Genomic DNA, 23060 nt, shown 5'->3' on the forward strand with positions numbered 1-23060 from the left:
GCGCGCACGCTGACCACGCCACAGGGCCATTGCAGACACTACCTGCTCAGCCCAGTGATTTCCAGCCAAGGACTTTTTGTTCCTCTCTCAGTAAATGTGAGATGGTCCAAGCATGACGGAGGGTATATTTCTCCGTATTTGACAGGGAGAGCCGGTGGTGAGTAAAGGCTTTCACAATGGGGGAATGCATTTGGCCGACTCGGGTATTATGACAAATCTCCCTCAAAATGAGAGTATCCCGGCCATATATCAGATTGTTGGATTGGAGCGGCGTCACCCGGCACTGACTGATTCCGGCACCTGCAGTCTCCCCCCACTGCCTCTTCCCTTATCATTTTGAGAAATGTAATGCAGTGTTTCCCAACCTGAGGTCCTGGCACCCCCATCGGGAGGTAGGGGAGCATAAAAGTTCATGAGCGGACAAGGCATTTTGTTTGTTTGGAGGTAGTACAAAGTTAAAAAAAATAGCACAAATAGCAACTCACAACGTGCCACATTGCTGTACGTTGTGAGTGAGCTTGTAGATCGGCTATTTTTGCTGTGCATTTGTGTGTGGCTGTGTGTGTGTTGGGGGGGGGGGGGGTTGTGTCAGATGTAAGCAGGGGGGTCTCCAAGGAAAAAACGGTTGGGGGGGGCATACTACAGGACAAGCATACTACAGGACAAAGCAGAAATCCATATGTCCTTGCTTCCAACGAGCCATAGTGCATCCAGCTTCAAAATAATCTACTGCGCAAGAGTGTGCCATTGATTATGACCTGGAAACAAGCTAATTTGTATTTGTAATCAAATATCTGGTCCCAGGTGGGAGCATTATATCCGAGTGAATGCATTGCTCCATTATTTTTGCCTCTTGCCACTGGATTACAGTGTATATGTTCAACACTTCCTCTCCCAAAACCAAAACACACGTCTGTATTTGTGTGTGTGTGTGTGTGTGTGTGTGTGTGTGTGTGTGTGTGTGTGTGTGTGTGTGTGTGTGTGTGTGTGTGTGTGTGTGTGTGTGTGTGTATTAATATTATACTGACACCACCACAACATGTGTAGGCAATTATAACAAACAAAAATGTCTCCCTTTTACAGCCCGTGTGATTAGCTTCAAGGGCAAACAATTATGATTTCAGGAGTGGAACGTTCAGCGGCCTCATTTCCAAATCAGGATCAGATCAAGCAGCTTAATAGCTCAAAGAAATCTCCCGTTTAAAGTTTTGAAATTGATTTTCTTATGGCCACCTCTCAGCTCTCACTTGGGAAACAAAAACAATTTAATGTAACGCTTTTTCTCCATGATTTTGCCCCAAACCATTTACAATAACAATCAATCCTTCCTCCGGTTATATGCTGTGGTGAACAATACTCTCACTATTCTTATGCACAATCCTGTCACAGCTCCTGCCTTTAGTCTCTTAACCCATTGACGCCTGGTGCAACGTATACGTTGTTCTACCCTTGATGCCGGCCGTGCTCTCTGTGTCTCATCAGCTATTGCTATACATGTAGCAACATAACTATTTAAAAAAAAAAATCATCAGAATTTGAAGGTTTTCAGAAACCTTAGGTCAGGCCCTAGAAGGCGTTCCCAGATTCGGCCTCAGGCATCAATGGGTTAAGCGGTGTACTGCATAGGGTAAACTTTGTCGGACGATGCATGGCAGAAATAGCTATAGTACAACTTCACAACGTGTCAGGATGTGACACGCTTTTGTGAGCTTGTACTGTATGTTGGCTATTTTTTTGTTTTTGTTTTGTTTTCACACTGTATAATGACACGTGAGTTAAAGTGTAACTGTGTACTGTGACCATTTCTGAAAGTATGTACGTACGAGTTGTGTGTGCATGTGGAAAGACAAAAAACCAATCAAAAAAGCACTTGTCTGTCGCATTTCACAACCATCCCCATAGAGTGTGTTGTGTGTACTGTGTTGACATACTGTACACTGTTGCTGTCTGGCTGAAACCTCTCATCTCCTGACATTTTGCATTTTTTCGTAAATTATCGCCCTACTTGAGCATACTACAGCTACACGAAAATATAAAAAATAGCAGATCTGCAAGCTCTAAACTTTTGTCGATCTACTATTTTGATATTCTTAAAAGTAACCATTTTGGACATATGAGGTTTCCACCCGACAGAGAAAATACGCTATCTTCTGAAAACCTCAGAAATACAAGGCACAACCAGTCACTTCTAAGCAGCCAAGCGCTGCTACTTTTCTATGCCTGCTATACAACCTCTGAAGTTTTACAGTTCTCACCGTTCTGTAGACAGTGGTGTCAGCTGCATCTTTTAGCAGTCTTTTAGCAGTTACAATAGGCCGTTTCATTTATACAGTGGCAGTGCATGTATCTGGCTGTAGCTCATGTCCACTTTTAGCAATGAGAGAAGGGAAGCAAATGAGCAAAGCTGTCTGAACTGTCAGTTGCTACGGCAGTGCAGAGGTTTTAGTAACAACAAAGTACTCAAATATTGACATACACAAAGTAGCGAGTGTACGGTTGTACACCTTCCTAGTACTGGATAATTATGTAGCTTGTAAGACGCCATGGTGCACGCACTGACAGTGCAGTGCACATCAATGGCCCGTTTGTGGCCTGCTTTACAGTAGCTGCACGATTCTTTGATTTGCCTTTTGACTCATCTGTCAACGTCATGACGGTCACTGATGGAGTGTTGTTATTGGTTCTAAATAACTAAAGACTAAAGAGTGCAGACATTTCTGAAATACATACAGTATGTACTGTACAGAATAGGCAATTCATTTTGACTGTGTCAACCAATGCCTTGATCTGAATTCCTCTGCCTTAAAAAATAAAGAAAAAATAAATCTATGGTTATGTTCAAACCAGTGTCTCAAATCCTATTTTCGGCTTATATCCAGATTGGAATGAGATATATTTATTTAGAATGAATTTGTCGCTGTCAGGAGGAAACCACCTAACTCAATAGGTTTTTGATTTTTTTTTCTCTCCATAACATAAATCAATGCTATTGAAAACCTTTTACGTCTGTGTGTTGGCTAAGAAAATGGAACCAATGAAAAGTATTAAAAAGAGCTTCAGACAAAACCTCTTAACTCCATTGGACCCTCAAATTGTCTGCTAAAGCAGATAACTTTGTACTTTGTAGCTACAGTATACGACTGAATCATTTATAGGCTATACTAGGCCGACCAGCCGGATGGTCGGACAGTCTTCGAGATCATGAAGTGAACCACAGGCTCACATACTGAGAGATTTCGCACATGTATAGTAGGACAGCACCTACAGCAGCAAACTATCTTTGCAGGTCAGGTGAATGTATAAAAAATACATTGTCTATTTATTGGAGTGAATGAATATGGTGCTTGGGAAACAGAGAAAACCCACTGCCACTGAATACTCAAGTCTCCTAATGTTGCTGGCTTTATTACTTTTAATCCCCCCCCCCCCCCCCCCCACACTTGGGATTAAATCGCAGGGAAACAACTTTGTTTGAGCAAATAACACACTTCATATCTAATTGTAATTCTTGTACAAGTTTAAAGATAGGCTTTTGGGGAGGGAAAGCAACACACTTGTGAATTACAAATAGCACTGCCAGACTGCATTTCTGTGCGTTGAGGTGCCTCTAGTCCAGAGGGAAACTGTATTGTAGACCATCTCCCCAGCATTATTCAGTCTATTGATTTTACACTTTAGCCTCGCCTTCTGTCTACATGCAGTGGTGTGCTGCTGTGTCTCTTTTCCTGCTCTGCAGATCTGAATAGAAATGTGTTGATAGGAATGACAAATAATTATGTACCTAACTATTATAAGTAATAAAATATTAACTCATTACTCACAAGCATGACCAGCTGGCCAGTGTTAACAGCATAGGCATGGTAACGCCCCGCCTGCCTGTGATTGGTCTACTGACACTGCCTGTCTGAGACGCAAGGTTACTCCGTAGTGAGATTGAGAATTAAATAATACGAAGAGAATGACAGCTTAATCTTATATATCATATGACAGCAACAGGTCCGGAAAGCTAAATTTACTGCATTCATTTTAGTCAATGGGTCAACATATGACAACAAAGAAATTAAAAAAATGATTTGTATCGTGAGTGAGAGAAAAAGATACAAAGAAAGAAGGAATAATGGAGGAATAGGCCTAGATAGACAGAGGTCGTCTTGCCACCAAGCAATCCATGGTAAATGGACTGCATTCATAGCACTTTTCTCCAAAGCGCTTTACATTACTTTACTATGTACTTCACATTCACCCATTCAGATACACACACACAGACATACTGTACAGTAGATTCACATATGGAATTGATGGCTGTTAACTTAAAACCCAAAACCTCTTGCTTGAACTTAAAATGGAAATAGCAAACTCAGACATGTATACTGTAGGATAATTGACCAAGAGCCACATACACATCAATTGTTACAACGCACTACCTTGGCAGACAACACAACATCCACAACAAACTATAGATCCACATCAGTCTTCCATTCCACAGCCAGTAACAGTCAGTCACTGAACATGTTGGGCCATTGGGTCCCCAGTGACAGCAATAGTACACCAGCTTGTCTCCACACAGCATACATCACAAGCAGCAGCAGCAAAAGAAGAAGAAAAATAGGCCTCATACCTTGAGCCGTCTTGCTTGGATGGCCAGCGTCAAACTTTGGAACCAACCCATGGGTAGAGAGATAGGTGATTGAGCCGTCATCCCGGATGAGGTCTCCAGCAGCGTCTCCAGTCATGTCCATCCTCCTTACATCTGGCTAGCTCAAGCCCTCGACTCAGTTGGGGACAGGTGGTGATTATGTGGTCAGCTCCCCACACTTGCATGCTGCCCGGTGCGCGAGGTCTCAATTCTTCATAGATGTTTTGAAGCAGCCAACCCCAGGACGCAGTCGGCTCAGCAGGGTCCACCGCAGGCATGGCAGGTCTTCTCCTTTGATGCCGTCTCCTTTGGGCTTCAGGCAACCAGTTATGATCTAGAAAATGTTACGGTAGTATCAACCTTTTTTGGACCGTGGACTTCTACACACCAGACTGGGGCACAGTATTCGGCTGCAGCGAGGAGTAAACCAGGGTTTGTGTGGAGATTCATGTACCCGTGTATATGGCTCCTAGGGTGGAGTAGGTTGGGAGAAACACCATAAACTGTGTAAGAAAGAAAGAAAGAAAGAAAGAAAGGTGTAATTACTTATACAGATTGTTCAAGAATCAAGGGTTGTATGTGACCACCTTTATATTTCTTAGAGATATAGAGCACCGAAGTCTGACGTCAATATCGATAGAGGGCGCAAATCCACAGGTTCATGTACTTTTTTATTTGCATTGTAATCCCCATAGGGGGATTTTAGATTGCCTCATAAGAACTGTGTTAAAATAAACAAAATAAACAAATCATCCAGGCTGCTTCACTCATATGGATATGAAGAATCAACTGACAGAGAAAACGCTATTGTTACTGCTACTGAATTAGTTACATTTTCACTAGAAACAGACTATCATGAGTGACTGACTGTCGCAAACGATACAGAGACACCTCTCTGACAATAACGCTGAGACAGCTTGTTAATCTTTGGACCACAATGCTTATATGAAATGATTTTAAGATGACCCCATGTTATTCTCCAGAAATTACTTCCGTGAAACAGGGGAATCGAGGGGATGTGCGAATGACGTCAGGACTTCGGCGCTCTATAGACAACTTCTAGTGTTTGTACACAGAAGTGAGTCAGTGATTCCAAACAGATTCAAATCTGACTCTAAACCCCCTCCCATCGAGCCATGTCACTTCAGGCTATGGGTTGTTGTTGCTGCTCAGCTCCTGGCCCTGGGAGGGACCCATCGGATATGTGTGTCATAATGGCTAAATATGGCATTAAAAAAGTATGAATTTCTATCGAATAGTCAGTCACTGAACATGTTGGGCCATTGGGTCCCCAGTGACAGCAATAGTACACCAGCTTGTCTCCACACAGCATACATCACAAGCAGCAGCAGCAAAAGAAGAAGAAAAATAGGCCTCATACCTTGAGCCGTCTTGCTTGGATGGCCAGCGTCAAACTTTGGAACCAACCCATGGGTAGAGAGATAGGTGATTGAGCCGTCATCCCGGATGAGGTCTCCAGCAGCGTCTCCAGTCATGTCCATCCTCCTTACATCTGGCTAGCTCAAGCCCTCGACTCAGTTGGGGACAGGTGGTGATTATGTGGTCAGCTCCCCACACTTGCATGCTGCCCTGTGCGCGAGGTCTCAATTCTTCATAGATGTTTTGAAGCAGCCAACCCCAGGACGCAGTCGGCTCAGCAGGGTCCACCGCAGGCATGGCAGGTCTTCTCCTTTGATGCCGTCTCCTTTGGGCTTCAGGCAACCAGTTATGATCTAGAAAATGTTACGGTAGTATCAACCTTTTTTGGACCGTGGACTTCTACACACCAGACTGGGGCACAGTATTCGGCTGCAGCGAGGAGTAAACCAGGGTTTGTGTGGAGATTCATGTATACCCGTGTATATGGCTCCTAGGGTGGAGTAGGTTGGGAGAAACACCATAAACTGTGTAAGAAAGAATGAAAGAAAGAAAGAAAGAAAGAAAGAAAGGTGTAATTACTTATACAGATTGTTCAAGAATCAAGGGTTGTATGTGACCACCTTTATATTTCTTAGAGATATAGAGCACCGAAGTCTGACGTCAATATCGATAGAGGGCGCAAATCCACAGGTTCATGTACTTTTTTATTTGCATTGTAATCCCCATAGGGGGATTTTAGATTGCCTCATAAGAACTGTGTTAAAATAAACAAAATAAACAAATCATCCAGGCTGCTTCACTCATATGGATATGAAGAATCAACTGACAGAGAAAACGCTATTGTTACTGCTACTGAATTAGTTACATTTTCACTAGAAACAGACTATCATGAGTGACTGACTGTCGCAAACGATACAGAGACACCTCTCTGACAATAACGCTGAGACAGCTTGTTAATATTTGGACCACAATGCTTATATGAAATGATTTTAAGATGACCCCATGTTATTCTCCAGAAATTACTTCCGTGAAACAGGGGAATCGAGGGGATGTGCGAATGACGTCAGGACTTCGGCGCTCTATAGACAACTTCTAGTGTTTGTACACAGAAGTGAGTCAGTGATTCCAAACAGATTCAAATCTGACTCTAAACCCCCTCCCATCGAGCCATGTCACTTCAGGCTATGGGTTGTTGTTGCTGCTCAGCTCCTGGCCCTGGGAGGGACCCATCGGATATGTGTGTCATAATGGCTAAATATGGCATTAAAAAAGTATGAATTTCTATCGAATATCTTAGTTACAAATTAATGCCTGCCGCTGCTGCTCAGCTGGATTTCACCCCACCAAGACCAGGCGCTACAACGATTCTCATAATTTCAATAAATAATCATAAACTAATTATATATATTTCTCCTAAAATATCTTAGTTTTACCAACATTGTTCATGTGAAATAGTATGAGAAATATATATAATTGCATCACGTATTTTGCGTTTTCATTATAAAACTGTGCTGGGAACAGGGGTTGAACACACCGTCACACCCTCACACTGTTATTGAATAAACTCTGCCTCACTCCCCCCCCCCCCCCCCCCCTCCCCACACAGACATCCTGAGTGTCAACCATAGAGTAATAAAAGGACAGAGGCCAAACCGGAGCGACAGCTCCGGTTTTGAAGCACCCGGAAGAACGGTCCGGTTTAATATATTCAATATTTTACATGAATAGTATTTTTACATTTAGTTTGTATATATAGGCCTAAATTGTGTAATAATTACTGTCACAAAGGGTAGAACTGCACAAAAGTGACAAGGGTTGTAAAACCATGTCATTTGTAGTCTACAAATGAAGGCAAGTCAATGAATTCATGCTTTCATTCCATCTAACAAATAAACATTACAATAGCAAACATGTTTCTCTTCCCTACACAATTATTTTGTCCTCTGTCTGGTGGCATTTTAAACATGCACGGTTTATAAAGGAACTGCCTTGAAATAAATTGAGGTTATATAGAAATAGTGCTACTCAGGTTGTTAGCACTTGCTCCAATATCACTTTCAACGAAACAATAATTAGTAAACACAACAGTTAGGCCTATTGTGTGTTTATATCCATTTAGGAAATAAAATGAAGTCGTCGTCGTCCCGTCCCCCCCCCTCCCTCCCTCCCTCTCTCTCTCTCTCTGCAGTCACAACATGGCGGGGGCACATAATAATAAAGAGTAGGTCCTTGCAAGAGTATTCTACAATTGTTTATTATTTATAATTATAACTATCCATATACTGTACCTACAAGTACCAGAAGCCGTCCAAAATGAGGTAGGCACTAAAAAAAACGTCATATGTTGCATATCCCCAAATCCCCAATCCCCAAATGAAGAACAGACGCGGTGGACAAGTGGTCGCACAACAACACAGGTGGAAAGACAAAACGAGTCTTTCACAGTCTGTGTCTGTGACTCAGCAGTTTCACTCCCTGACAAGTTAACAACACTGACAGCTCTTCTAAACTTTCAAGATGTGGAACTTAATTACAAGTTTGTCACTGTTTGTTTTTACTTACCATTATGTTCTGCATAACCAAGCGAAAAGGCTTTGATTGAGACGTCTCAGCTCAGCTGTGTGTGTGTGCTGTGGGGAAAGGGGGCGTGGAAACCGGAGGATTTTAAGCCCGCGCGTGAAGCCCTGTAGACTGTCTACCAATCAGAGCCTATATGGCTCTGCTACCAATACAATAACCAATTCAGAGGAATTCTGATAATAAATTGTGTCTCAATTCGGTGTTTTGCTTCTTTCTTTCTTTCTTTCTTTCTTTCTTTCTTTCCCCCTTTTTAAGACTATATTGTCCCTTTGGAAGTTGCCCCAATGTATTGTTAAGAAACAAACATAACACTTAAAGATTCGTTTGAAATGTGTTTGTTCGATATAGCCTACCAAACAAAGAGAATACAGTCAACGAGAAACAAGACATATAGCGAGGTTCTTCCAGTGATATACATTTTAGCCAAATAGCCTGACTTAGCTTCACTTCAATCTATACTGTAGGTTTATTATTTCATAGTAATGGTCAGATTGTGTGAATAGGTGCATGTACGTACACATCAAAGATCCATGAGATTAACATACAATACATATTGGACAAAATCAAATGTTATTCTTTAAAAATGAGTTACCTATACTGTAGTAATGTAGGCCTACACATTTGAAATTATTAAAAAAAGAGGAGCTGATGTAGTATTTACTGAATAACGGGCTACTCTGAATCTTCTCAAATGAAGACGACACATTTAGGATTTACTATACCTAGTGGTCATGACTTTTCAAATGTAAAGTGCTGCACCCTTGCTAAAGTTATTATACATTTATGTATATGGAGACAATAAATGCTGCTTTTAGTGGACCAAAATGGACATGTGGTACTTATGACTTATGAGACACTTATGAATGTATAGGCCCATTACACTCTCTGTAGAAAAGGTTTTGAGTGCTATATTGTGTTCCTCAAGGACTGGATAATGGCGCGCCATCACAACAGCGAGATGATAAATAATGACTTTTGTTGATAAAAGACATCATTAAATAGTCAAGGGTCAAGTGGGAGCATGCAGTGCTAAACCCCAAAATACAATAAAACATCTGAAACTTCAAATCAAGGACAAAATACATTCACGGAAAAATGCTCAAAAACACAAACAAAAACAGAAAGACACTCACAACGAATCACATGCATTGTGAGCTTGTAGATTGGGCTTAAATAGCTATGGTATGTAGGTAATAGGTAAGCTTTACTATAGATAAACCAAAGGGGAACTTTCAGGCTGAAGAATACAGCGAAGACTAGCTGAATATAAAATACCATGACTGATAGTTATTTATTTTTCTCAGAATAACCACTGTCTGTTCAGACAGGAGGGGGAGAGCGGGGAGAGAGATATCTCCCTTCCAAGTCCCCCCAGGTAACTAAGATCCTATATCTGCCAGTTGCTGTAGATGCACAATTTGACTGTAATTATACAAAACTGTCTGGGATATTGATTAGCACATCTTTATCTCATCCCGCAGCCTCATGATTGGTCTCTGTGGAAAACTTAGCTTTGCTTCATTTCACTTCATTTATCACATCATGTATCATTGTAGAACAGAGCTTCTCAACCTTTTTCGGGATAAAAACACCCCTTGAGAATGTGTGTTCACAGCCCACCCATCTGATCCACATATTAAAATTGCTGTGCTTTGTCGGTTATTTGGGGGCCCACTTTGCCCACAGGTTGAGAATCACCGAAGTACTATATATCGTACTACACACACATACACTTCAAAAACCTTGACACACAATTGTGAAAGAACACTTCTATAATAGTGTGGACAAACGAAGGACTGGGGTTTATATTATTATTATTTATTTTATCCCATGATTTTGCAACCCAGTTTTTTCACCCAGTGCCAATTATCTAATGTAATCCTGGGCGCTACACTTCCTCTGCCAACCTGGGGGGGGCAGCGGACTGACCTCATGCCTCCTTCTATGCATGCAGAGTCGGAAGCGGAATTTCCCTGGCCGTAGCATGTGGAAGGAACACGTTATTCTGACCAATTCCTCTCTTAGTTTTAGAGACCAGGATTACAGCATGTTTTTGTGAGGGTACCTTATTATTATTTCTACCAGCTATTGTTCAGTTTGGTTCAAGTCCCAGCTTAATAAGAGAAATGAGACATTGACCTTTGGGGAGCTGCATGTGTGCACAATGCAATGAAAGCTAGACACCCATCCACATATGCAGCAGCACATTCCCACACAAAGCTTTCTTTTGTCATGAACACTGACAGAATAGTGTCAGAGAGATAGAGGCACTTTTGCAAAAGAGAAACTTCTACATAAGAGTCTGTGCTCTGTTTGTAACATTGCTGTATAGGCTTACGCTTTTTGACAATGCATTGTGGACATGTACTGAAGAAAGATGCAGGAGCGCAAAGCATCAGCGAGCTGGTCAGATGTAAGGAGAACCGGGATGACTGGAAGCAACGATTAAAGTTTAAACATTAAACACCCTATAAACATTCCGACCATTTGAAAATAACCAATCTACAAGATCACAATGCGACACATTGTGAGCTTGTAGATCTGATATTTTCAAAATAGTTTTATACATTTGATACATTTGAAAACTAGTGAAATGGGACATTCTGCATAATGAGTACTTCTTTTGTGCTTTTACTTGTACTTTTACACAAGTAAAGTTTGATTACCGGACTTCTACTTTGCAGTATTGATACTGTTACTTAAGATACTTTTTCTACTTTCTCCAAACTCTGACCTCTGCAGAACTGAAACAGTGTGGGTTGACATTAATGGGGGTTTATCCTTCCATCTACTGAGAGAAAGGTACGTATAAGCCAGCTTTTAATAATGTTTTAAAAGCTTTAAATTTAAAATGTGTCTGGAAACTGGAGTCACTTTTTCTCTCTATTTTTTCCAACCGAGAGGCAGAGATATTAAGTGAAATTAAGTGATGTACATTCACACATGAGTTCAACAAAAGAGAAATGGACAGCATTATGTCTGCGCTGCATCTTTAAGTGTAACTAATCGGGAAACCAAGGAACTCCACATTACACTGGCAACCGCAGAGCCCTTATGAGAGAAGACATTTTTTATATATATATACTGCAGGCGTGATAGGAAATGGTCTGATATTCCACTTGGTTAAGTATTCACCATGTAGGCTGGAAGACGACATGAGTCAAGTTATATCCATATTTCTTTCATGGTCCAATTTCCAGAGAGCCTTTCCAATGGATTCATCCCAGTTTCACCGTCAGTGTCAGTGATGATAAGTACTTCCGGATTTCCCATTTGGGGCATTTTGCCGTGGTGCAAAATGAAAAGAGTACTGCACGCAACTCAGATGAAAGCGTGGAGAAAATGAATAGGCTTTTCATCCGAAAGAAAAGCTGCAAGAGAGCAATAAAGCTGGATGGGACATGAAAAGCCAATGAAACAAGAAACATTATCTTTTAGAAATGAGCTCCATAATCCATGCAATTAAAAATGAAATGGCTGACAATGACAGTTAGCCGTTTCCGTTGTGCTAGACTGCTTGTGTTCCTGTACTTTTTACGTCAATGAATTCCTTTGATCTCTTTGTGAACTTCTCATGCAGCTCGGATGGTCCAGAGGTGTGGGGCACATTTACTTTATATTTTATTTTATTTTTTGTTACACAGCACAAATCCTCATAGTTAATATAATAGCCTACGTATATAAATGGACCCAAATGGACCTGAAATTAATTAATAATGTAGAACGAAGATCGGCTATTTTCGGCAAAGACACCTATGGTGTAGACTAGAGGGGAAAAGGAGGGTACCAAGTACAGACCCCTGGGGAACACCTACGGTCAACTAAGTTAAGTGGTAAAATGTATAATTATGGATGATTTCAATTCAGCTGGTGCATGGCCAAATTAATTGACTATAATTCCATATCATCAAGTTCAGGGCTTTTCACAGCTTTTTTCAGCTGTGAAATGTTGTTGCTATATGGCCATCATCAATGGGAGCAAAACATCCAGAAAAAGACCTCTCCCTTTTGGGCCACATCACCTGAGTCTGGGACACGTCCTGACACATAACTCCTGAGGTGAACCACCCTTAGATGCAGCCACTGTGGAGAATTTAATTTGGGAAACTGGGGGAGGGGGAGTCTGAGGGTTTCACTCATACGGATGATGGATGAGCCAGAATTTGCAGATGCAAAGAACTCTCACATCACATCTTAGGGGCTGAGCAGTCGTGATGACAGTGCCCTTGAAGCATTGGTCTCCTTCACAGTCACAGCAGTGCCCAGTAACTGGAAAGAATATCTTCATATATAGCTCAGGTTGAAGTTACCCCCAAACTTCCAGCTTGTGATGAATACTTCAATTATGTGTCTCTCAATTCAATGCACAAGCAGTCACAAAAATCTTTTTGACCATCATTTTGCCATCATTTTGCACATCTAACACCTCACTTTAAATAATTATCGGGCAAATTAAATCACTTGCAAACACATTAATTAAGCTGAAGGTGTAGCCGTTTATTTTTTGTTTTACCCTTGAGGCTTCACTATATGATTTTTGCATGGTTAGAAAATGCTCTATTCAAGTGTGAGCAAACAATACACAATATAGACTTTCAAACGGGAGGCTGTTTTTTGTACTTTTTTATTAGGTATATTTGTATACTAGAAGTGTATGAGTGCTCTGTTTTCTGAAATCTAATCGTTGTTGTTTTAGCCTTTTCATATTAGTTTCAGCATTGTCTATCAACTCAAATATTATGGCAGTAATGTTGAGGCAGTCCCTCAAGTGGAATCCCCAAGGGAAAAGAAAGAGAGGTCGGCCACGGAACACCTGGCGCAGAGACTTGGAGGCAGATGCAAAAGCTATGGGCCACACTTGGGGACAGCTGGAAGTGTTGGCTGAGGATCTGGATGCTTGGAGAACTCTTGTCGACGGCCCCTAAACCCCAGAAGGGGTAATAGGCGTAAGTAAGTAAGTAATGTTAAAGCCATGTGGAGGGATCAGGGAGGGAGACTCTATAGCGATTATGAGAAAATAATGTAATCACACTTATCACAGGTCCCTTTAGGGAAATACCAATGTGTCTGTTCTGTGGATTAGGCAAACATCTACAATACACTGAAAGTGAGTGACCCTGGGGCAGCTAAATGCGAAGAGTAATCGAATACACTACCACTAACTCAATGAAAGACATGTGAGGAATTATATAAAGACCTTGCCTCCATTTGAAACAATTAACACAGGGGCCAATTTCAAATTGTACAATTAAGCAAGGTATCATGAAAGCAAAGGTGAATAGTATTTCCATATGTAACAAATGGCACAATACCAAGAGTAGGCCTACTGTTTACAGCATTTTGTTAACTCATTGGTTCTCAACGTGTGGTCTGGGGACCACCAGGGGGACCAATAATGTTACAGGTCTGTGTCTCTGAGAGTAACTTAAATGAGGTCAATTTGTGTGTGTGCGTGTGTGCGTGCGTGTGTGTGACTGTGTGTGCGTGCGCTACAGTGCACGGTGCTGAAAAGATCTATAGCGCGTCTGCCTGTTACAGTGCACTATAGTCTATACCACCGGCAAAATAGAGAGAGGGAGAGAGAGAGAGAGAGAGAGAGAGAGAGAGAGTGTGTGTGTGTGTGTGTGTGTGTGTGTGTGTGTTTGTGTGTGTGTGTGTCAGTGCACGAGTGCAGTGCATCTTTAGGGTGCGCGTCAGTGAGTGAGCGTTGACGTGGGAGCGGTTTAGCGCCTTCACACCGGGCACGCAGAGAAGTGCAAGGTTCCCCCCTCCCACCCCACACACTCACTCCCGCCCCACACATCCATGTTGAAGAAGATAGGCGAGGAGGAGAGCTCGTTGGTGAGATTTATCCTGGGATGACAGACGGATATTAACACCAAGATGGATTTGCGAAAAATGACTCCGCTGAATATCATTAGCCTGTGTGTTCTTCTTCTGACTCTGAGCGCCATCGGCGCGGCGTCTGCCGCCAGCAGCCACTGTGAGTAGAATACAGTAGCCTACAGCCTACACAACACAGCAGCCCACTTAGAAGTTCCACTGTGCAGTGCGTGAGACTGCACACGGGCGAACAAAAAGCACATTGCGTCTCATAACGCTGATGGAAGTTATGTCACGTGCATTTATTTGATTTAAATTGCGTAAATTATGTTTATAACTTTATATATATTTGTTTTAAATCAACATTTTTCACATGCATGCAGTGCAGTGCATCGGCAACATTGTCTTTCTGGCGGAGTCGGAGATCTACACAGCTGGCTACATGCCTAATTAGAAATGCACGAAAGCCAGGCTATAGTTATAGTATGTCTCCTCACCTCTTCACATAAAACTGTATTGGCATAGTTGTATCGACATCCGTGGAACTTACATGATGACACACACACACACACACTGCACACACACACCTCCAGCGTTGTTCCCCCCCAATCCCCATAACCTCAGAGTTAGATCAGTTACTGCGGAGTTGTCGGCACTGTCTAGTGAGCTAATCTAGTGAGCTAATCTACAGAGCAGTCTTGGTTTTCTTGCTCAGAATGCAAGGAAGATGGAGGTCGACGGAAGGCTGGTTTATGTTTATTTTATTTTTTTAAGAAAGGGAAAAACGGCGTGCATGGGACGAACAGTTACAGCAGCGTTTGAGGCATGTCTAGCAGACTATAGTATAGACAGAACCTTTTCGGGATGCATAGCCAGATATCTAAGTATAACGCTGCATGTGTTGCTTCGGCTTTGACATAATGGGTATAATGGTATAGTTTAATGATTTGATTCATACCGTACTGTAGCCTACCTTGAAGCCAAGGTTCCCATCTTCCCCAAGCATAGGTGCATTGGGAAAGCCATTGGGAAACAGACAGACGTACCACCTGTACACTAAAGAATTAAGATAGACACAGACCCTGCAGGCCAAAAGGGGATGTGATGTGACACGGCACATATGCAGCACTGAGAAGGTTAATTACAAACGGTATGATTCAGGTTTATTATAGTATCAATGTATCAAAACAAACATGAGAAATAAATGCTAAATCTATACCTTTATTTTAACTGCACTGTCAGTAGAGGTCGTCTTTTCTCAACCCAGCAGAACAGTTAAAGGTACTGCATCTGATTCTATAGCTACAGTTGTGTACAGTACATTATTAGGCCATTATACGTTTGATTCATTGCTCTGAACAAAACCCGGTTTTCATAGTGATAAATAATGTCCTTGACTTGACGCATCCTGCAGGAAGTGACAATAATGCTGCTGTTTCCTTCTTGTTTGTGCAATGCTTTATTATTATTTGACAAGTCACTCACATCATTTTAATACTGTGAGCATATCCCATTAAACTTATAGCCTACTAGTTGGCTGGTGGATCCACTTGAACCCATCCATATTCTGGGGAGAACATTAGCCACAAAAACCCCCAGATAATATAGGCCTATACACTTAAGCCTCTGCAACGTGTTTTGAGCTTGTAGATCGGCTATTTTTGGAAAATAAATTTAACGTCACAATCAGTTTAACCACTTTATCCATATATACAAGCTCACAGTGCATCACTTTGTGCAAGCTTGTATCTGCATATAAATTGCACCATTTACCATATAATAATAATAATGAAAATGTTTGTAAAAGTTTGAATAAAGTTCTTCTGGGGTGTCCCTCCATGCCCTATAACCTTTTCAGAAGGGAGTGGTCTGTGACCAAACACAAAGCAATTTGGGGATCCTTGACACGAAAAAACAAAGTTTGAGAACCAACTGAATTACATCACTGGATCTTTTGGGGCTGAGGTTGGAGGATGCATGATGTTTTCTTTCCTCCGGGGGATGACCATGACACTGGGGTCTGATGGGGCCGAGGAGGAGGCAGCTTATGCCGGTGATGTAAGACCGGCCCCGCTGAGCACAGTCAAACTGACAGCTGCATTACTCATTTATGACATTCTTGTGGTTCTCAAATGTATCCAGTGATCAAAATTGACATGCTTGCACTCGGATGAAATGGAAAGATGCTCCTGGAGGACAAGCAAACAACCGTTCTCATATTTACCTTTGAGAAACACAAGGAGGGGGGCATATGGATCCATCATGACCAGTTTTCGTGGCCCTTGTGTCAGGTGACACAGATAATGGCAGCCACATCCTCCTCCTGCTCTCCGCCGGTGCTATATGCCCCGGCGTGCAGTATAGTAGTCTTTCTTCTACAAAGACACAACAAGAGGTATTTTCTCTGCTTTGGTCCCCTGCCGGCGATCGGCTGATGTGTCCTTTCTTTTTTTTTTTGGTCTTCCAGTGAGTCTGCCATTGTTGTCGTACAGTACATTAACATGCCCTTTAAGGGCCGAATGATTGACAGAGCCACAGCTATTCACAACAGCACTCTGAAACTGCAGGGGATTATAGGGCTCTCCATATATTTCAGCTGAATCGTATAATTTAAGGCCAAAGTGAAGTTGCTTTTCTTCCTGCCAGGAGAGGAAGTATGATTTCTTTCTTTCAAGCTTGCCTATGGTTATAATTTAACAGCGGGGGCTTTCATTACCAGGGCAGACTCTGATATGACACTCTTCACCAGGGTTCTGTGGGTGGAATATTGCTCTACTTTTAGTAGATTCTGCCCAAGCATCCATCATTTATATCTTTGAATCTGTCATGGGGGGTGGGGACTGGGAGTGCAGAGGGGGGCCACGACACACACAGTACGTTGTTTTATTTACTTACATTTTCATGCAACACTATTAGCTCAGTGAGCAGATATTTCAGAGCAGATTATACCGGCTGAAGGCACTCAAAGTGGCTTCCTTCCACACCATCCACCACCACCCAGCACCAAACACTCAGCATGCTTTTGTTCATCGCAGGTGTGTGTGTGTGTGTGTGTGTGTGTGTGTGTGTGTGTGTGTGTGTGTGTGTGTGTGTGCACGTGTGGCGTGGGGAGGGGAGGGGGGGTTGGTTGTTGCGGTGATCACTCACATTCGCTCGGCTAATTAATGTAACTCTGTGGCTCTGAAGGAACTCCTACTGCTCTATATGTATATACTATAATATATTCATAAAGGCCTGATGAATTTATCAAAAGATAAATGAGGCAGAACACCGCAGCATGATGGTACTTGCGTGTTATTCACTCCCCCACCCTCAGTCCCCCTCCTCCCTATAGCCATACTGAACACTCACTCCTCCACAAAGATAAAACGCATGCAGTCAGACTAGATGTATGTGTAGGGTCCAATTACCTGGAGGCATTCTGCTCTCATAAACATCTTGCATGGCAGTGAGAGAGGAACTGCCATGTCTGAGTATTGTCAAAGCTTGAAATTACTGTCATGAATGGGGGGAAAGGGGATTATCATTACATCAATGTAATGTAAATGTATGGTCATTTCAGTTACAGTATGGCTTATTTGTCTGGCATTGTGTCTCAGCAATGACATTATATATATATATTATATATATATATATATATGTAGCCGATCTACATGCTGACAATGCGTCACATCACAATGTCTTGTGAGCTTGCAGATCATCTATTTCTGCTATTGTTGTATGCCACCACTGTACAACAAAGTATAGTACATGCAGGATTAAGTGGTTAATCAGACTAATCGATTTTGTTTATTTAATATATATATATATATATATATTCAAAAAATTCAAATGTATCGCTTCTCGTTTATCCAGTTATACATTGGTTAAATATCGGTTTCAATATAGTTTCAGTTTTATTGTCCAGCCCATACTGTATATGTACTAGATATAGGTGTTATATAGACACTTTTGCATTGGACAAAGAGTCTTTCTGGTGAGACTAGTTGTTGTTATCCAAGAAGGGCACCGGTCATGATGAGGGGACAGCCACAACCACAAATAAATCACAGCCAGCGCAGCACCAATAGTCATGCTGATTGCGATCGATTTTCTCTCTTTCTTGTTCCGGTCTCATTCAAGCAGATCACAACACGCTCCCAAAAGACTTCAATTACTGCAGCATTAATTGAATGAGTCACAGGTTCATCGCTCTCATGTTTGTTTGTTTTCTTAGTTTAGTTTTTTTTGCTTCCTTCTCATTCTTGTGTGCAGACAACAGATGTTTCAGTCACCCTCTCCTCTCTTGTCTTTGAGTGTGAGTGTGTTCCGCATCCTCTCCATAGCAATGAGAGAGGGGGGGGGGACCACAAGGGTTCCCAAGGTGTTGATTGCATTAGAGTTATTTGATTGGACAAGCTGTGGCTAGCAAACCCCACTCGCTTAAGCGATGTGCTAATATAGTTTTGGGTGCCGAAACCCAGATGGCCCCCTAACATTTGTCACTGACTTTGACAAAGGAAGAGATAAACTTTGAAATCACAGTTTCAGATCTCCCACGGTGCAACTATTCTGGGGTTAAAGACATATCTAATGCAGCCTCACCAGGCTCCCTGAATGATGGCTCTGTGATGGCTGATGTGAGAAATCTTCCCACTGCCAAACGCCTTGCCACTGAATGAATGATACACGGATATTACAAGTGACACCACAGAGATATTTATTCACGTTCACTGTCATCTTTTGTTGTTTCTTTGTTCTGTTGTTTTGGCTGCTTGCAGTGCCGGTGATGTATGCAGTTCCCCAGGTGTTATGGATAGTGACGCTGCTAAATGCTTACAATGTAGCGAAATGTGATATCAGACTTCTGATGTTTGGAATACTACGGTAGGGAAGATGGAATGTTAATTACGGTACCTAATTGTTCTGTCAGAGGCTTCTATAATGCTGAACACACTTGTAATCATAAACAACAACACAGAGCTAGAGAAGGGAGAAAAAAAACACGATGGTTGGATACATGATATAAGGCTATTTAGAGCAATAATTTCTACTTGGTCTCTTGGGATAGAAAAAATCTATTTTGATGAATGTGGCGCCAGTGGAGGCCTCCCCATTTCCAATTGCATTGCTCACACACTAATGCTGTACCCATTCCGGATCTATTGAGTGCAATGAATATGCTTCAAATAGCAGTATAGTCCGTAAGTTTCATCCTCTATTTATTTCTGGTGTTACTGGCAACGGGTTTTAACGGATTACACAAACACCCACTTCCTATTGACTGTGCCAATAAGACAAGACCAATATGCAGCAAGAGCTTGCATGTGTGTGATGAAAAACAGCAAGATAAATGTATTTTTTGTTTTCACACATTTGGTACACAAATTGTGGAGGGAACATCCACCTCCACCAGGCCTGTAATTGCGTAACGTGGCAATGTAATGCCATTTTCAAAGATCAATGTTTGTTCTCTCAAACATACCTTTGTTTGATTAAAGCAAATAGGCACACAGTGAAAATCCTTACAGGTACATTTTGTTCCATTCGTACGCTTCGGTTGAATTAACACTGGAGGATGTTTTTACTGTGTATTAGCAGCCTGGATGTACAGTAAATGACCAAAATGATTTACCATTCAACATTAGGTCTGGTCCTAGAGGACATTTAGTCCTCTTGCCAACACATCTATCACTCTTCTCTGTGCAGCTGCAGCCGCTCATTCAACCTGTTGCAACAATCCCAGACCAGTCATTATCTCCCGATAGAATGGAGGCCACCCTCTAAAGATCTGTAGTGTTACTGTTAATTGTACTGCAGTGCAGCCAGTAGTGGCTTTGACGCTGTAGGTATTTAAATGTGAGTGGCTCGCGTGACATTTTCCACGGACGGCCGAGGGGACGGCCATATCCAAGGCACCATCTGGGGCTGCTGGAATGCTGGAGCTTAATCTGTGATTTGCTGCCAATGGGATTCTTTCTCTTTCTCTCTCTGTCCTCCCAGTCTCATATTTAGAGGAGGCTAATCTGCTTCTAACCTCATGAGTTCTCTGTGGACAACACTGGCTTAATGACAGGTTCACCGCCGGGCTATCTCAGTGCTGTGAGACAAATACAGTAAGCTGGTAACAAAGAACATTTGAATACAAATTAGCACTACAATCAAACCAAAATTGCGTTTCACCAAAAAAGCACAACTGAAGGTGGAAACATTATTTTCTCGGCAGACGAATTGCCCGGAATGGGCTGCCAGTTGGTGCGAACAGACAGCATTCATTACACAACAGGGTACTGTGCATCGATTTCCCTGGTGATGACTCTGGACTGTAGGTCGTTTGGTCATTTGCTTCGATAAATCACAGTTTTTATACCTGTAAGGGCATTTGTATTCTTTCAAAACTCCTGCTTATATAACCCTGTCAGACAAAGAGCACTGAGTTGGCCCTGACAGCCAGATAACAACCCCTCAACCATTCACGTAAATTATTCCTACAGTAGTGTGTGAAGTGTCTGGTCATGACTGGAATTTAGTTTTTCAACCAAATTATATCCATACCAAAAAGCTGCTGCCGTCGTGCAGAAACCTCATATCTCCATATTTTCATAAATGAATGCCTTACTTCATCATACAATAATGTCACGCAAAGGTCAATCTGCAACCTCCACAATTGTTGTGGGCTTGTAGATAGTTTATTTTCATTTTAACACGGTTTCCATCCGACAGAGACAATATATTTAATGTATGGGGGCGAAGCATGCTTTTGGTGCAACGGGAGATTAACTTGATGTTTCTCAGTTACTGCTCTTTGGTTTCGTAGGACAGCATTGACTGTAGCGTATAAATCTGGCCTCTCAGTTGGATGCCGGACGCTGAGTCTCTGGGCTGTGTTTTATCCAGTCTCCTCTATTGGAGGTCTTGTTGGAAATGAAGTGCTACAGTAGCCAGGCAGTGTTTCTCAATCACTTGTATTGACCTGAACTTCCTCGAATTCAGCCTGCGTCTGGGACTAATTGTCAACCGATACCATAGCGCGACTTGAGGTACCGCCACACTGTCAGAGCAGCTGGCCCAGCCCTATAGTCTATTAATCCATGCTAGGTATCGTATGAGGGCCTTGTCAATACCACCTGGAGGTCTGGAGCCATCCTGTTACTGCACAGTATCATTGCACACCCTATGATATTGTTGACACTAGAGCCCGACCGATGCCAGTTATTTAGGAGTCCCAGAGACCACAGATTACCGACGTTTTGACCCATATTTTGTCAAAAGACTGTGGTCTAATCTATTTGAAAAACGTACATTTGATCAAAGTTAAATATGTCCTATAACTGAAATGTATTTTATTTAACCACTTAATTCAGAATGTTTCTAAATGAGCCAATCTACAATCTCACAATGTGTTTCAATGCTTAATTATTTGTAATTAAAATGATCGCAGGCTATAATCACATTCCCAAATAGGGGTGGGAAATAGAATGTGGCAAAAATCGGGATACTGACGTCACGAAACTAATAATAATGATGGATAGATCGGTCAGACCAATATGTCAGGCTCTATAACAGATGTGTGGACAATTGGATTGTATGACACTAGAATTTCGCGGGCGGCTCAACACTACTTTAGGTTGCGGCAGCAATGTGAAGAAGGAAATTGCGGGATTTGAGGGCCTCCACTTCATGTTTCAGCAGCTGTGTTTTTAAACCCATTATTGTGCCCTTCACATGTAGTAGTGGATAGGGTAAATAGTTTTTTGTACTGTAGTGAGGCCCATAATAGGAGCGTCCCCCCGCCTCATTGTCTCTGACTGCCGGACACAGCGGAGAGAAAAAGGAAGGGTTGGATAAAGTGTTTGTTCAGTGAAGACGTGCTGGTCTTCGGGGTGCGCACGAAGATCCGACACACCAAAGGTCCGAAGCGCGGGGACATGCGATGCGAAAATGCGATGGTCCGACATGCGCTGCTCCCGTGCTTGCGGTTATGGTTGGGTTAATGATTGAGGTTTCGGATCAATAGTATGTCGGAACTAAAGCCTGTACCCCTGGTCTTCGCCGTGTCATAGGAAAGCACAGTAGTCAGAGATTTCTTACCTGTGCCGGCGACAATCACAAATGATGCATTTATATAGCGCCTTTATCCAAGGCTCTTTACATAGATTATGCATTACATTCACCCATTCACATACATACACCGATGGCGGCGGAAACCATGCAAGGCACCAACCAGCACATCAGGAGTAATTAGGGGTTCAGTGTCTTGCTCAAGAACATTTCAACACAAACTCTGGGGAAGCCCGGGTTCGAACTGGTAACCTTGCGGTTGCCATCCAGCCATTCTACCCCTGAGCCACCGCCACCCTTAGACGGACAACCAAACTATCCCACACTGTGACTGCACACATGTGACATTCCGTTTTGGACTTGCGCACTGTACTCTTTTGTTTGTGCTCTGTGTGATTCCACACCGTTAACACAGAGGGTGTTAACGCTTCCGAAAGCTTTAACACCACTTCTTGGTTGTAATATAATGATTAATAAAGTATTATGATGTTTCTTTGTTAAATTAAGTGTTAAATAGCTCTATATACAGTATTCTGATAGTATAATCATTGTTAGAGTGTTTGTTCAGTAACAGGGGTCTCCATGTCTCTCTGGCTCTTTA

General features: G+C 42.2%; 1 protein-coding gene across 1 annotated transcript in view; it reads left to right on the plus strand.

The window, feature by feature from the left end:
• Positions 1-14494: 14494 nt before the first annotated feature.
• The window catches only part of LOC308330866 (contactin-associated protein-like 5), a gene marked incomplete at both ends in the record, with an annotated part of 85057 nt that continues 76491 nt past the window's right edge, over positions 14495-23060 (plus strand). The window contains one exon of the mRNA XM_080785940.1: positions 14495-14579. Coding sequence (XP_080642066.1) covers positions 14495-14579 — 85 coding nt within the window. The remainder of the gene's footprint in view (positions 14580-23060) is intronic.

This window comes from Protomyctophum bolini (genome assembly GCF_963924005.1).
Source record: "Protomyctophum bolini genome assembly, chromosome: 16".
NCBI lineage: Eukaryota > Metazoa > Chordata > Actinopteri > Myctophiformes > Myctophidae > Protomyctophum > Protomyctophum bolini.